This window comes from Uloborus diversus, chromosome 5, assembly GCF_026930045.1.
Source record: "Uloborus diversus isolate 005 chromosome 5, Udiv.v.3.1, whole genome shotgun sequence".
Taxonomy (NCBI): domain Eukaryota; kingdom Metazoa; phylum Arthropoda; class Arachnida; order Araneae; family Uloboridae; genus Uloborus; species Uloborus diversus.
The window spans coordinates 184143677-184160998 of NC_072735.1; the positions used below are offsets into that span (position 1 = coordinate 184143677).

The window sequence follows — 17322 nt, forward strand, 5'->3', positions numbered from 1 at the left end:
TTTCTAATGTCATAAGAATTAAAACGATGTCTAAAAAAAATTATTGAAAAAAGAAATTCGTATTTCTATTTGGAGATCGTTAAATTATGTTTAAAAGAAAGAAGAGAAAAAAAATTCTAAAATAATAAAAGCGGCGGGAAAAAAAATTGCTAGCGCAGGTGATAAAGGCGCCAAAACTGGTTCAGCTGACGATTAACTGCATTTGTCAAACTGGAATCCCCCTCTGGTAACCTTTAGCTTTTCGTATACTGTGTTGTCGCCAACGGAGGTTTGCTTGGCAATTTTCGCGCAAAATGGCTTTCGTTCGATCATAACCAGCCATGTTTCTACTGTAATTTATGTATTGTTCAATGTGTAACGTATTAATTATGCAAAATACCAATGGATTAAAGAAGATAACATCATAATAATCTTTTTTATTGATGTTAGAAGACAGTGGATTATAAAAAAATTATAAATAAACGGACAGAATTATCGGCGTCAAGATCGTAACGCCATTTGGACATCTCACATGTATGTTTAAGAAAAATTATTTTTCTTCTAAGATACTGCATAAAAGCTTCTGAAAACACTTTTAATCAATTAAAAACTGATTCTGAGGATCCCCCCCGATAAATACCTTTAAAACGAAAACATCATATACTTAGTTCTCAAATAATAGCATTGTAAAGATCGTAACTTTTGGACATGCATCAAATTTCAAACTTACTTTTTTCTAAAATCGTTTACAAAGTAAATAATCTGTCTTTACTTTTGTTATTTGTGTAAAATATTAACAAAAAATTATTCAGTGTAAGATTCATGCCTTTATTTTTTTTTTTTGAAACGTATGGAAATAATTTAAAAAAAAATTTTTTAATGGTACATTTGCTCAGTTAACGTTTTGATATGTCCAAAATTGTGCCATTTAGCAAAGAAAATATTTTTTAAGGGCATTTGAAGAGCTTTTTTTCCATAATTTATGTCAATTCTTGTCTCTATACAGCATTATAATTTACCTCAAAAATTTTAGAGTTAATTAAAATGAAAGTTATTTGGTGTTGAAGCTTCAAAGTTGAAGTCTGTGTTTGCTCCCACCTTTTGAGAACTGCCCTATAAAGTTTTGAATTCGACGTCTGCTTTCCCGCTGATATGGATATGGAGTAAGATTAATTTAAAAAAAAAAATAATAATAATGTAACACTTCATTTTAAGAGCGAACAATCTGTATGTTCACTTCAAGTATCACTTATTTAAGCAAAAGCAGTGTCAAACCTGCGTTTCTTGATTTCGATACCTATTAGTTTTTTTTTACATTCATTAGGAGGATCATGTCTTTCTGTAGGTATATATTTGGTCAAGTTTCCCAAGCTCTAGGGACACTTGGCCCATATGCAGACTTAAGGAATATAATTTTTTTGTGCGATTTCTACTTAGAATTATGCTATTATTTTTAGTCACATAATAATGTGCAAAATGGCAAGCTATTTATGTATAATTTTTATTTCGTTGTAACTATTCAGCAAAAATAAAAAGGAAAGTTTAAAAAAAAAAAAATGGGTCTCAGTTTTCATAGTCTTCCTACTGCGTACCTTCTTGCAATGATTTCGAGTTAGAAGTTTCTAGCCGCATTATCCCAAGTTAATGTCTTTGTTAACGAGCAACTAAATTCAAAGACAATACTATTGACAATCTAATGGCAATACTGAAGTGCGTAAATGAATAAGAATCACCAAAATTGAAACTATGCACGTCTTCTATTAAAAAATATAACATTTTGGAGCAATGGTGTCCTTTTTATTTCCTTTTACGAAGTAAAGGAAGTATAGTATTCGCGAAAAAAATTTTCCTCCAAAAATCAGCTTTAATTTCCATTTTGCTCGCCCCCGAATGAGTATTGAGTTTTTTTTTTTTTTTTTTCAATCCGACCACACGTGGATACACCTAAGAACGTATAGACATCTGAAATATCCATTTTGACGAACCCCGAATTAATTACAACAAGTTTTCTCGTGACGTTCGTAAGTATCTCGCATAACTCAAAAACGGTATGTCCTAGAAAGTTGAAATTTGGTACGTAGACTCCTAGTGAGGTCTAATTGTGCACCTCCTCTTTTGATTGCATTCGCATTCGGATGTTCCAAATGCGATTTACTTTTTTTTACACCTTTCTTTTACACCTTTTTTGGGGGAAAGCATTGTTAATTTCAATGCAAACTCAAGTGGTGTTATAATTTGGCAAAAACGCGGCAATGTATCGCCAGGCTTTTGGTCGCCAAGTTTTTTCGCAACGTATTAACACCTAAGAACGTATAGACATCCGAAATATCCGTTTTGACGAACCCCGAATTAATTACAACAAGTTTTCTCGTGACGTTCGTAAGTATCTCGCATAACTCAAAAACGGTATGTCCTAGAAAGTTGAAATTTGGTACGTAGACTCCTAGTGAGGTCTAATTGTGCACCTCCCCTTTTGGTTGCATTCGCATTCGGATGTTCCAAATGCGATTCATTTTTTTTACACCTTTCTTTTACACCTTTTTTGGGGGAAATCATTGTTAAGTTCAATGCAAACTCAAGTGGTGTTATAATTTGGCAAAAACTCGGGCGATGTATCGCCAGGCTTTTGGTCGCCAAGTTTTTTCGCAAATTTAACGACATTTTTTTTTAAATCTGGTTTCATTTCGGTCACTATGGCGATATTTAGAGAGTTAACCATTGAATCACATTAAAATGTCCAATATTGGGAATGTATAAAAAGGAAGTCATGTGATGCACACATCAGCTCGTTTTACTCGAGGGCAGCACCGCATACTAACGTACCATATTAATTACTAGTGATACCCGCACGGCTTTGCCCGTAATAGAAAAATCAAAAGGTCTTTTGGTTCGCCTGTATATTTACAAATAATGTATGGTGAATTCTCTCGCCAATTGACTTGTACCCACGTTACAGTTCCACGTTATGATAATTTCGTATCTCGTCAATTGGCTTGTTCCCAATTTACGGTTCCACGTTATGATAATTTCGTAATTTATGATATTTTTGTTCTTAAAATTGGAATAAAAAAAGAACCACATCGAATTTTCGAAAAATCGCTTCGAAGTGCACACCCACATGCTACAAACTAACTTTGTGCCAAATTTTATGAAAATCGGCCGAACGGTCTAGGCGCTATGCGCGTCACAGACATCCAGACATCCTCCGGACCGAGAGACTTTCAGCTTTATTATTAGTAAAGATGGTGCACAGTAAAAATCATATAGATTTGGTTTTGTTTTCTAGATAACATAGGAAAACAAGGAAAAGGAAGGAAAATTACAAACCAAGAATTGCTGTTATCATTACCACATGCTTATTTCATCCATACCAAATTTCCTTCTGTCTTTTGGAAACCAATTTCTGATCATTTGGCTCCAAATTTGCAATAATCATTCTTAATATCGAATGAAGATTGACTTCGAAAGCTAATTCGTAACATTGAACATAACAACGGGGCACAAGGATCAGTTTCGGGGACCGCAAATGGACCGTGGGCCGTAGGTTTTGCTCCACTGCTGTGGACAAATCAATACTTTGGCCAATCTACAAGTAAAAAGTTGTCCTTTGATTAAAATCTTGAAACAGCAGTTTTTTTTTTTTCCCATTTTAGTCTACATCTATTTGGCATACAAAGATGTTTTTCTACACCAATAAATGAGAGTAATAATTGCTCTAATAATAAAAATAAATGTCAATCAGTCATGCAAGGTGCGCATGCTATAATCTTTTGCTTAATTCTATCAACGTATCAGTCATTGCTGCAAGGGCGTATCCAGAGGAGGGCAACGGAGGGCAGCTGCCAAAATAAAATGTTTGAAACAAAAAATAATAATAATAATAATAATAATAATAATAATAATTTGAATTTTTGGCATCTTGAATTCAAATTATGTTTTTCGCAATCACGAGCGTGTGTGTTTGTGTAGGCGCATGTGTGTGGGTGCGTAAGTGTATGTATGCATGTGTGTGAGTGAGTGTTGTGTACGTGCGTGTAGGTGTTCGTGTGTGTGTAGGCGTTCGTGTGTGTGCGTAGGCGTTCGTGTGTGTGTAGGCGTTCGTGTGTGTGTGTCGTGTGTGTGTGTAGGCGTTCGTGTGTGTGTGTGTGTGTGTAGGCGTTCGTGTGTGTGTGTGTGTGTGTGTGTAGGCGTTCGTGTGTGTGTGTGTGTAGAAGTTCGTGTGTGTGTGTGTGTAGGCGTTCGTGTGTTTGGGACATGGACGCCACCGCCCAGCAAAAGTGGATTCCGGGGGGACAGTGGTCAGGAGCAGCCGCGCCGCCGCCGGTGGACGGTGGTGCTGCAGCCCTGGTCCAAGCTGAAAAAGGAACCACAACGCCAAGGACCGTCAAATAAGAACAATAAGCAATCATGATTGCTCAAAAAAAAAAAAAAAAAAAAAAAAAAAACGAAAAGAAAAGAAATTTCAAGAAATGGATTCGTTGACAATTGCTTCAATTTCTAAACTTATTGATGAGTTCAGTTCTAAGAACTTTATCCTTGATTTTGAAAGTGTATATTTCTTCTTTGGGAGCTCACTGAAAAGAGGAAATAAGTACCATTCTTGTTTAGTTGGGTTACCATCGCAATACTGCTATTGAGACTGCTATTGAGTATAAGTCTCCTTTCCACAAGCATAGTATAAAAGTGATCCTTCTTTGGCAAAAGTGTGTTATTACACTCGAGCCCCTCCCCGTAAGCATAAAAGTTCAAATTTAGTAAAGTGCCTCCCTAAATCTCATTTCAGAATTTTTCGGGGGGGGGGGGGGGGAGTGTATATAATCCATGCATTTTACTGGGAAAAACAACAAACTACAAACACAAATGCAAAATTATCCCAAAACCCTGGGGGGGGGGGGGATTAACAGACTAACTTTCTTCAATTTGGAGATAGCGAGAATGAGTCTAGTTTCAGGGTCATCGTATAGGTGCCGTTTTTATCAATTTAATTGGAAAGACAGCTCGATGTGGGCCGATTCTTTGAAGATTAGGCTTAATGACTTTCAATATTGATCTTCGATGGTCATCAGTTTTTCTCGTTGATTGATCGAAAATCAAAATCCACTACTGAACCATTCTAAATCTTTGTCTGCCATGCTTTCGAATTTTATTCGGTTTCAATTGAAGTTTTTTTTTTTTTTTTTTTCAGTTACATCAAATTTTGATCAGTAGTCGATAATATTCGATTTATTGTTATATGTATCAGGATACCAGGTGCTGCTGAAAGCACATTAGTGCCAGGGGTTATAATTCGGGCAAAATTAGACAAAAACTTTTAGAAGTTCATCTGCTAAAGGCTTATTTGCTTTCAGTCAAGTTAATGCAAAGCACATTTGAAACTTCTTAGAAAATTCTCCTTCATTGTAAGGTTTACTAAGCAAAGTTAGAGCTTATAAAATATAGAAATCAGTTTTAGTAGTTATTAATTGTACTTCAAAATATTACTCACTTTTTATTTTCAACAACTTCGCATCGCTATATATATTGCTTTGTCAAATGACATAAATTGAAACAAAAAATCATTCGTTAAGATAAAGGACGACTATTTATTATGAGATCGATTTTATTTTACACATATAAGCATAGTAAAGTCAAAGTTTTTTGCTCTTGTTTCGAAAATTATCTCTGTAACGTGTGCCGTTTTGTAATATGTTATTGTTTCGTATGAACTGATTCATTTGACGAAAAGTTTTATAATACGTTTACTTTTATGCTCAATACAACTTGTACGGGTTGCTCGAAGGCTGTGTCATTCTCAGGGCCTGATTACCACACAGGTCAACTAGGCCTGGACCTGGGGCCCCATCTTCTTATGGGGTCCCAAATTTTTTAAAATCTTATGCATAGCATTAAAAATTCATGCATTGTTGTGGAAATGATAAAAATTAACGATTTATTAATTGAACACATAGCTATTTTAAATATTGTTAAGCATTATTTTACTTTATTTTGTGCTCACTTACAATGATAGACTAGAGAGGGAGGCCTCCGAAGCATTGTGGACCTTGGGCCTCACTTTTAGTTAGTCAGACCTCGGTCATTCTTCATTAAAGTCTACTGTTTTACTTGTCAGTATCGTGTATTACTTGTCCGCATTTTTTTGCTCCGCAAGTTTTTCAAAATTATATGTTTCTGAAATATTTTATACTCGACGTGTTCTATGGTGGGAATTGACGGAAGTGTCCTCAGGGCCCCATCAAAAAGGCAAACTACAAAGTGGTAGGTACGAGACATCTTGAAGGAAAATTGTAAGCATTGTAAGAGACGGAACCTTAGAGCACAAATTATAAATAGAGGGAGCAAATCCAATTAGTGGCATAGCAAAAACTTGGGCAAAGATCTCAAGCACGTGACTCAACAAAGACGAAAAACTGACGTGTTTTGCATGAAACTAGCGGAAAAAAAACTTTTTTTTTTCCAATGCTTTGTTTTAAAATCTGTCACGTGACTTGGTGTCTTTGTTTCACGAATGAAAGTAGTCACTCCCTCCACTTTTAACACTTCTCGATGGACGGAACCCACTTTTACAAGAGCACTAATGATAATGAAAAGCGAAACTTTTCCATATTTCACCATCATAAAGATTCAAAAGACACAAATGAGCGTACAGTGAACTTTGATATCAAAGATATCTTAACAACTCTGTGAAAAAAGCCGCAGCCGCCCAACTCTGCCATTACCTTCTTTTGGTTATGGATAAAATGTGGCACTCCTCTACTATCTGAGGGAAACATTTAAAAAAAAAAAAAAATCAAACATAAGTGAAAAAACATAAACGGAGTTTGTTTGTCTAGATGGGAATTGGATTAACGGTAAGAGACATTAGCTCGGCTTCGGAATGATTTCATGGATCGTTGAGAACGCAAGAGATCATAAAAACGAACTCTACCATCAAGATTCTAGGACAATTGACTTTTTTCCTCCACATTACGGTTTTCTGATAGCATTTGCTGAGCTAAAAGTCTTGATGGTCTCGTTTAAATGATATGGATCTCGATCATAGTATGTTTAGGCTGTTTTGTTTTTCAAATATTGAGAGGGGGAATTGGTTGTGGGATTAAGAAGCAATAAAGTTGTTAAATTGCAATAATATTCCCTATAATCTTTTGGAATTGGTTTTTGAAAATTATGTTCAGATTTTATTTATTTATTCATTTTTTTTTCAGGAATGTTAGAAAAATGGGGCGTAGCAGATAAATATTGTATAGTTTTTGTTTTTGTTTGTTTGTTTTGGTTTTTGAAAAACAAGTTTCATTTTTATGAATAAAGCAGCGTATCGAATTGAAATCACCTTTTTCGATAAATTGCGAATATCGCACTTGTTGTTGGTGTTTTCACTTCGATTTCATTCAAATTGATGAAAATGAGTACGGTTTCTGTAGCTATTAAATTTGTTCTCAAAGAAACTCAACCAAAGCATGAACGAGTGAATATAGCTTGATTACAAATTGAAATATATGCAGATATCTTATTTGTAATTAAACTTGAACGAACTGCTTTTGTTTTCAATCATGGTCATTTAGATACTTTTACATAAAAGTGAAGAATTGTTCTGTATATTTAATAGTTTTAGTACTAAAAGTTTTATTTTATTAATATTCAATTTTTATAATCATGATTATTATTTATAAAAATGGTTTTTTTTAATCATCAGCTTTTATTCCATCAAAATATCAGAAAAATTACAATTTAAATTTGTTTCTCGAAGTATTCATTTAATAAATGCCCGTGGATGCTAATGCAGAAACGAAATTAAGATTTTGCTGTCTGTCAAATTTCTGAACATGTGAGTGTCAAAAATATTTTTTTCTATTCAAAATCACACTGAGTTTACATTGAGAGAGGCACGTAATTGAGAGATTAAGCAATAAAGTTATTGAATGGCAATAATAGTTCTTAAAACTCACGTTGGCCATCTTTTTAAACTGTCTTTTCTCTAACATTGTTTCTTATTGGATTTTTGTTCGATTAAACTGCTCTCATCGTGAATGTTTCTTATGAAAATTAACTTGAATTTCTGAAAATTATTCACTTTACTTCTGCACTGCGTAAAATTGAAACATACAGTTTGTTTGAGATCTGAGCTACATTAAAGTTATTTTTCTTCGTGCTAATACAGTCAACGCTCTATATAAAGACCTCCTATTACTGCGAAATTTCCATTATAGCGACTGATGCCTGAAGTCCCGTTTCCAATTCCATAGATGCAACGTTATTTTACTGTCCATTAGAGCGTCCGAACTGAACTGCTCCTTCCAATATAACGTCCAAAACTAAGTTTAAATTTTTATTCTAATCTCAGGACTATAACTATCCGAAAACTAATATTTTAACACTATATTTCTAAAGGTAAAATATGTTCATTTAAATGAGTTATTTTTTAGTATAGGGTAAAAGAAAAAAAAAGAAAATCGCGCACAAATGGTAGACATCACAAATACAAAAAGTCTAAAAAGGCGGAAAGCTTCTACAATTGCAGCATAAAATTTCAAAAAAGGGAAAGAAACTCACACAATTTTTTAAAAAAAGTATTTTGTTAGTTGATTATCTTCTAAAATGAAGCTTAATTATGAGAAATTATTCCTGCACTTTCAAAAATGACTTAACAACTTGCAATACGTTATAACGACCTCTCGTTATAGCGATCGATTTCGTTTGGACGACAGAGGTCCTTATAACGAACGTCAACTGTATAAAAATGATGATTATTTCCAAAATAACTTCATTCATGAAGAACACTGGGTTGTTTCAAAAAAGGAAATTAATTTGATAGGGTTCAAAGTCTTCTGTAGTCTTGAAAATAAAAACAATAAATAGCAATCAATAATCAATTAATGAAATAGACAGTAAAACTGATGCCCAACAACGGAATAGATTTTAAATGAATTGCAATTGGACATGAATTCATCTTAGAAATATTTTAGTGTAGCAGTTCAATAATTAAAAAAAAATAGGTGTATGCTTTGCTTGATAGTTATTGTTCGTAATTTTCTGTCCCCCCCCCCTTCAGTAGGAATTTTTCTTACCATCATCATAATACAATATCGAGATGGGATTGCAATGTGTACTAAACATTCCAATCATCCTATCCGTTAATAAGAGTGAGCTTAATTAGAGTCACTGTAAATATAACAGAAGTGTTTTTATGAACAACGTTTTCGGATTTATTTATGTATGGTTTTTGCATCGTGCATGATTAATCGGTTTTTTAGCAATTGTTTAATTATTATTTACTTTTACAGGTTGGACGCAAGACGACATTCACTGCTATAGGTTATTTAATATTAGGCATTCTTGGAAGAAAGCAGCTGAAATTTGTGGAAGGTAACTTTACATTTAAAATTAATATAGATAACACTAACTTCGTTAACTTGAAATTGATTAACTTGAATCTTTCATTTTCTTGCGTGTTTTGTTAACGAGGTTCAACCAATATAAACGCGCTTTTTTCTTGAACGAATTTTTCATTTCCTAGTATATTCTAATGTTCAAAATATATGTCTAGATTAGTGCCTCATAACAAGCGTTTTGAACCAAGCGTAAACTATAAAAAGTTTTCGGTACATACTCATCAAGAAAGTATTACTTATGCTTACTTTAAAGGGCACAAAACTTCGTTATGTTAACAAAATTGCAAAATAATAATAATAATAATAATAATAAATAAATAAATTAATTAATTAAAAAATTAATGTATTGAATATCTTCACTTATATATGGCGTATCAGCTTATTTTGTATGATTTTTGTTCGGAATCTACCTTTTTGGAGCACTATATCCAAAGGTAGGTTCTCTCAGTATAGCAGTTCAGTAGATATAGATAATAACTTGTCACAACAACCACTTAATTTCTTCGCTTTACAAAGGATTAACTGCAAGTTTAGATTAGTTCAAGCTCTAGTAGAAACTCTAGATTATTTCAAGCGGGTCCTATGCAAAACATTGGCGTGTTCTCTCCTTCCTCGACCAAGACCTTTATTCATATGCCAGTCCTATATTTCTTGAGATCATTCTCGAAATCGGAGCAACCAGGTGACTGAGGACCTGCTCTTTCAGAAGTTCTGTTCATTTAAATACAATTTCAATTTCTGTTGCAAAATAATATCAAGTTAATACACGCAAAAAAAAAAAAAAAAACCTTTACAATGCGTTTCATTTTAATTGTAAAATGTGTTGACAGGGCGGATTAGATGCCAGGTGAGTCTAATAGGAAGTTAGGGACCAGATTTTTGGAAGAGGAGGGGGCTCGGTTCGGAATCGAAGTTATTTTGGTTTTATATAACTTTTATGAGGGGAGGGAGCCGGCGATCAAACTGATTGAGAACCCTGTGTATTAGAGCCCCTATATGAAAAAGTAGTTTTCATGTTAAAAAAATATTCTTTCTTATTTAGTTAGGTACTCTTCCTCAGGTCTCTTTTTACTTATTATTATAGAGTAATGTTTTCAGCTGAAACCGACTTTTCTCTCGCTTTCCGTGTTTACACACTGCGACTTCCACTCTAGTTTTTTTTTTTTTTACTCAGTTTTTTTTTTTTTTTTGAACTGACTGTAACTGCAAGGATTGTTTATTTCCTGAGCCTGAGCGCGGAGCGTGATTCAAAAATCTGTGTATGTGCTGATTTTAAAAGAAGTTAAATTTATGTACTCGGTGGCTGCAGGAATGCATATCTTGCTAACAAAACAAGTAATGTTTCATTTCAGTTTTGAAATGCTTGGAATATAGATTTTCAGTAAAAGATTCATTTTTTACTTGTACGTTAAAGAATTTCACGCATGCTTAAGAAGAACCTCTTGTTGAAAAAAATGTGAATCACATTTTAAAGAATGTTTCGTCTTGTCAGTTTTAATCGCCAAAAACAGTAGTTTTTGTCTGCTTATTGAGTTCAATTTTCACAAAAGTCGCATTGGCTGTTCCCAGAACAAAATGCCTCAAAAAGGCAACTCAGTGTGCTCTTTATTTTATTTTTCTCATGTTTAAGCATTAATAAACATGAATGTTTTTTTCACTTAAGCTTGTTTTCTTTTTAATAGCATTAAGTCTTAATATTTCATAAAGGTTTTTATTTATGATGCTAAGGATGTTTAATATTACAATTGAACCCCCCCCCCCTCCGGACACCGTCTAAATGACGGACTTGAATGGTAGTGTATATTGTTTGTGTAGATTTTCAATTTTCTTCAATAATATATCTAAAAATTCAAAATCAATTTCATACCCTAATCTTGAGTTCAAAAGCACTGAACTTAGTCGGCGCACAGCAAAATTAAACCATCACCTCTAAGCTTTGTGATGAACTTGAAGTAGAGGTAAGGTTACTGGATGTCCATCCCCCACCCCCTTCTCTCATTACTACAGGGATTATTGTATCCTTTCATCTTTGTCAACAGATTTTCATCACAGGCCCTTTCTCAGTCTCTCCTTTTGCACCCTCTAGCATCCCCCTCCCCCTGTACGGCCATTTGTTGCTTCTGGTTTTGGGAATAAACGAGCTGATGTGTGCGTCACATGACTTCCTTTTACTCCAATTTAATGTCATTTCCCCATTATTCGCTATTTTAATGTGATTCAATATTTATTCTCTAAATATCACCAACAATGGCCAAATTGAAACCAAAAAAAAAAAAAAAAAACTCCGCCGAATTTGTCGCCAAGTTGGCGACAAAACTTGGCGACCAAAAGACTGGCGATATATCGCCAAGTGTCCGACAAATTATAACGCCACTTGAGTTTACATCGAAATTAACAATGATTTCCCCCCCAAAAGGTGCAAAAGACCCCCTTAGGAACATCCGAAAGCAACCAAAAGGGGAGGTGCACAACTAGACCCCACTACGAGTCTATGTACCAAATTTCAACTTTCTAGGACATACCATTTTTGAGTTATGCGAGATACATACGCACATACATACAGACGTCACGAGAAAAGTCGTTGTAATTACCTCGGTGATGGTCAAAATGGATATTTCGCGTGTCTATACATTCTTAGGCACTTTTCCGCATGTGGTCGAATCGAAAAAAAAACTCAACATTCATTTGGGGGTGAGCAAAATGGAAATTAAGGGCAATTTTTGAGTGAAAATTTTTTCGCGAATACAATACTTCCTTTTTTGTAAAAGGAAGTAAAAATAATGAATGTATAGGGCCTTTAAAAAAATGAAAAATTGCAATTTAAATGTTCAGAAGCACTTTGTCATTGTACTTGGTGAAAGAAATTGATACATATGAACTTTTTGCTACCTCAAATTCAAGTGAAATTTTTAAAAAAAGAAAATAATAGAAAGTTTTTTTGAGCAATTGCAAATGACTTTTTATCCTCATTTGACCAACCTTGACATTGCTCTGATTTTTAGATTGCCATGATGACAAGAATAAATGGGGACAATCCGTCCATCCATCCTCATGGTTACACATTGTTTGTGTTCATTCGAGGCGTAACTTAAGCAGATTTCACTTTTTAAAAAAAGGGGGGGGGGGGGGGGTAATAAACCAGTATAAAACAAAGAAAAGAGGCACAAATTTGCTGGAAACTGCTTGTGTTTCAGCGTTACAAGGAACCCCGAAACAGGTGTATGCCGTTTTGAAGCTAATGTTTGAAATGAAGCTTTTTACATTTTATTTTCTTTTACTTTTTTCAAGAATAAAAGTATTTTTTCAATTCAGATTTTAGAATTATTCTCCTATTTCTGGAAATTGTGCTACAATTGAAAATTTTCCTTTCTTTATTACATTAAAAGGGAAATAAACAGAAAGTCTCTTGTTATTTAGGTGCAGGTTTGTTACAGTACTGGGCTCAATTACACATGAAGTCCAGGACACTTAGGTAACTTGCGTGTACCTAAGGATATTTGTGGAAATAAAAACTTGGCTGTCTTCCTTAGCAAGAAAAGAATATGTCAGATTTTCTCGAATGAATCAGCTTACATCAAAAAGTTAATTTAGTTGGCTTAACATATAGCTAATGAACATTTTAGATATGCCCAAAATATAAACATATTATAAAACTGCTGTAGTCAGAGCCTGATTTGGAAGTGTGGAGGCCCCGGGGCAACGAAGGAGTGGAGGTCCCTAATCAGGGTTCGAAAAGATCATGTTTTCGAAAATATCTGATACTTTGATGTATATCTAAATATTTTGATATATATGTATATATATCCGATACTTTCGATCAGAACTTTAATAATAAATACATCCTGAAGTTGCTGCTATTTATTTTTTATATTATTATTATCATTATTTATAGGGGAGATAAAACGTAAAATTTGCTGACCTGTGAAAGTTAGGATATTTTGTAAAATTTTATTGTGGGGGCCCCTTTGTTGTGGAGGCCCCGAGGCAGTAGCTCTGCCTGCTCTCTCTTAAATCCGGCCCTGGCTGTAGTTGAGGGGGGAGGCATTCCCCAAAATATTTGACTTATTAACTTTGATTTATTAATATATTATTTGACTTATTAACTCATACACATTTTATGTAAATTGGTTTCAAAGCACTTTTTTTTTTTGAAAAAAATTAAAGGTATTAATACTTTGTTGAATTAAAACTGTTACAAGTAATCTAAACTGAGCTTTTTGGACCTAATAAAAACTTTTCAACCATGACATCTACCCAATAAAAAGGGGGGGGGGGGGGTTGCATTCCCTAAAATATTTTTTTACAACTGGAGCATTGAATATAAATAAAAATATCAATTGTTGTAATCAAAAGAAAATATTTATAAGAGTTAAATAATTGCAGAAAGATATGCTCAAACTTTAAAGTAAATTTTTGAATAGAGCTGTCTTTGTTTTGGGAGGGAACTATAATCTTTCTAATCAATTTTATGTTTAGAGGAATTAGCTGCATTTATAGCTAGATATATTAGCAGTTCAATTGTGTAATCTACCTGTATTTTGATTGCAATATTATTTAGTATTTTGGGTACAAATATAAAGAAATTGGTATCACAGATTAAGAAGTATATTATGTTATAAATAGTAAACTTAGACCTTATCTAAGTGTTTCTTTCAAATTGCTATACTTGACCTGAAGTATTGTATCAAAATCTTCTTTTTACAGGTATGGAGGTGATTTAGTCCTAATAGGTGATTACAGTCAAAATAATTTCACCAGCAAAGTAGCTCGTAAAACATTAAGAGATACTGGAGATGTGTCCTATTGGATAGGTAAGATCTGTTTGCTTAACTTTAGTATGTGCATTCAAATATTTAAGTAACTGCGAGGTTGTATGTGCTGTAAATAGAGCTTGTAGAAGTTGATTTGAAAAGAAAATTTTAATTTTCCCCCCCTTATTATGAGTTTACATTTTAGTCATCAGTCAGCATACTATGGTGTTCCTCCAGATCTAAAAAGGGTCAGCAGGCCTCCTGATAAAAGGGCACTCTTTCATCTAAAAGGACACTTTCTAAAAAGAGTTTTGTTGCAAAAAGTACGAAATTTTGTCATGTAGACATCTCACACTCAGAAACAGCAAGTATGGCTTATAAGTGTGGGGGCTAAATTTTTTTTTTGGAAGTTAAAGACTATTTTAGGCTATCTTGAGTGATTGGGGGGGGGGGGGGCTTCTGATGTTCTCTCGTGTAAATGTTTTGGAATTGTAGTTTTAAAACCCCGTATAAGTAGTTTTGTCAACGTTTGGGGAATGGAAAAGAGTTTCCAGGGTTGTCCCCATATTGTTTTTTTTAAAATAAAGTCTAATTAATAATAATAATAATAATACAAAGAATTTTGGACTGTCTTTGGTGATGTAAGGGTAAAGAAGGCTCTTGCCGGGAAAAAAAAAACTTAATCTGATGTCTTAAAGATGCAAATTAAAGCCATCTTTAGTAAACTTAGAGCAAGAAGAGGTTTGGGGTTCTCTCCCAAAAGTTTTGCAAAGTTTAAAACCTTTCTTGAACTTCCTTTAAAATGTTATTTCAAAAAGAAGAACACTAGGGTTCGGAAGTTCTCCCAATATTTTTTTTTTTTTTTTTGAACTGATGAAATCCTAAGAACTCAGTCTTGATCTTCCTTTGGGGACTTCAGAAAAAGATCTCTGGATTTTTTTTCTAGATTGGAGTCTTAAAAACACATTTTTACGCTATTTAGGGGGGCGGGGGTTCTCTTCCTGATTTTTTTTTTCCTCAGACTGGGATCTTTATAACCAAAATTTAGGTCATCTTTGAATTTAAAGAAAGAAGAGAGTGCGCTCGGGGGTTTTCTCCCAGAAAAATTTCAAATTTGAACTTTTAAAACTGAAATTTTAAACAGTATTTGGTAACGTTAATGTTCAGGTAACCAGGTAACCTCAACCAGAATGTTTTGAAATTGAAATCTTAACATTGAGGTAATCTTTGATGATGAAAAAAGTATTGGGGCAGTTGCCCCCTCTTGATTCGCCCCCCCCTTGCCCCCTCGATTTGCTGCCACTGCTCACACCCATTCTAGTGAACAAGGGAACAAGACAATTGAATTTCAAAGCCATGCTAGCGTGAATTTTTATCTTTTGAGCAAGAAAATTTGCTCTTGTGATCAAGTATTAAAAAATTTTGAAAGGGCAAGAAGGATGCACTGAAAAATGCAAAATCAAAAGTTACCTGAAAACGGGCAGGGGTAGTTGCCTTCTTAAAAATGTCCCAGGGAAGCACTAGTGCTATTAAATTAACCTCTAATGCGTGTGAAGTTATTTTTGGACCTTTAAAGTTTTTTATCTTGTTCAAAATCAAACAAAATTCTTGATTTCTCTTACCAGTATTTTAATTACAATTTAATCAAAGTAGATTCCAAAAACATACAAACATAAGTATCATATCCACTAAAAATGTATGAATAGGTGATAACTGGGTCCAACAAATCTCAAGCAAGAGTTCTTTGTTACCCCAAAAGGCATGTATGCAATAATATGCATTTTTAATGTTTCATTGTTTACATCTATTACATGTTATTTATTATTTTTTTGTTTTGTTTTCAGCCCAAAAATATTGTTCCATTTCTTTAAAAATATGTTTTTTAGCACTGAATAATTTCAATGGTAAATTGCTAACAAGGACGGATCCATAAATTGTTCAAGGAGGGGGCGATTGATTTTTTTAAATTTGCCTCTTATTAGGCATCTGATTCGCATTAACTTTATAGGAGGGGGGGGGGGTAGCCACATTATTTTTATCTAGTATAACTAAAATATAGAGATTATCTGAGCAGGTCCTTGAACCTATTCCATTCCATTTGTGTTGGAAGGGGTAAAATCACCTTTTAGAACTCAATTTCATGGCAGTTCCGGGAAATGTTTCAAAACCCCTTCCCTGTAACATGATCAAAAGTCGTCTAAAATTGTGCTTTTTTTCTTTTTTTTTTTTTTGGAACTGAACTTCAGTTTTGAAAAACTAGGTACCAAAGGAAAGTCACTGAACCCATTCCTTCCCCTGATAAGATAACACCACCTGAGATGTCTATAATTGCATATTTAAGAATTAAATTTTTCAAAATGCCCAGCATAAGGCCTCCTAAAATCACCAAAGATTGTCTGAAATTCTGAAAAGTTTCCGGAAGGGAGATTCGAAAACCATTCCTTTGCTTGACGTCGTTAAAGATGGTCTACTAGACTTGTGTTTTAGAACTTCAACTTCAGAAAATTGCCCGTGCAGTGTCCCTCAAAGGAGGGGCGATCACCCAATCTCTCCTTCCTTGTATCCATCCTTGATTGTTAAACTCCGTAGCACTATTTTTTTTTAAACCTAAAGCTGCCATGCATAATGCATGTATTTAATCTTATTTTGTGTGCACACATGGGCGAACAATCTGCAGACATTTTACTTCCTTTTACAAAAAAGGAAGTATTGTATTGGCAAAAAAAAAAAAAAATCACTCAAAAATTGGCCCTAATTTCCTCTTTTTACCCTTTTCATACCCCTTTTTCATTCATTCAATTGTTTTTTAATGTGGCACTCTTTTAAAAAACAAGTCTTACATTTTCTTTTCTATTGTGCTGTTTATCAAATTGCAAAAAATTATCCACAGTTCTTTAAAGGATTTCTATTTCTCCTTCTATTGCTTTAGGTTTGACGTCGGTCGATGGCCTATCCACGAATACCCTCGAATCCTCCAGTGGTACTTTCATTTCAAAATACACGGGATTCTGGGACCACAACCAGCCGCAGCCAGACAGAGGTGAATGCGTTCGTGCCAAACTCAAGGGAGAGTCACAAGTTTGGGAGCTGGCTCCATGTGAAACGTTACTCCCTTTCATCTGCCATATCAAGTCATGTCACAGGGGTGAGTTTTTTCTTTAACTTTCATTAAAATCAAATTAGTGTTAGAAGTTAAAGATTGTGAA

General features: G+C 34.1%; 1 protein-coding gene across 1 annotated transcript in view; it reads left to right on the forward strand.

The window, feature by feature from the left end:
- LOC129223332 (sushi, von Willebrand factor type A, EGF and pentraxin domain-containing protein 1-like) overlaps positions 1–17322 on the forward strand; it is a 161484-nt gene that overhangs the window by 26407 nt on the left and 117755 nt on the right. Inside the window, 3 exon segments of the mRNA XM_054857898.1 lie at positions 9258–9339; positions 14070–14176; positions 17046–17261. Of these exon segments, the coding sequence (XP_054713873.1) occupies positions 9258–9339; positions 14070–14176; positions 17046–17261 (405 nt within the window).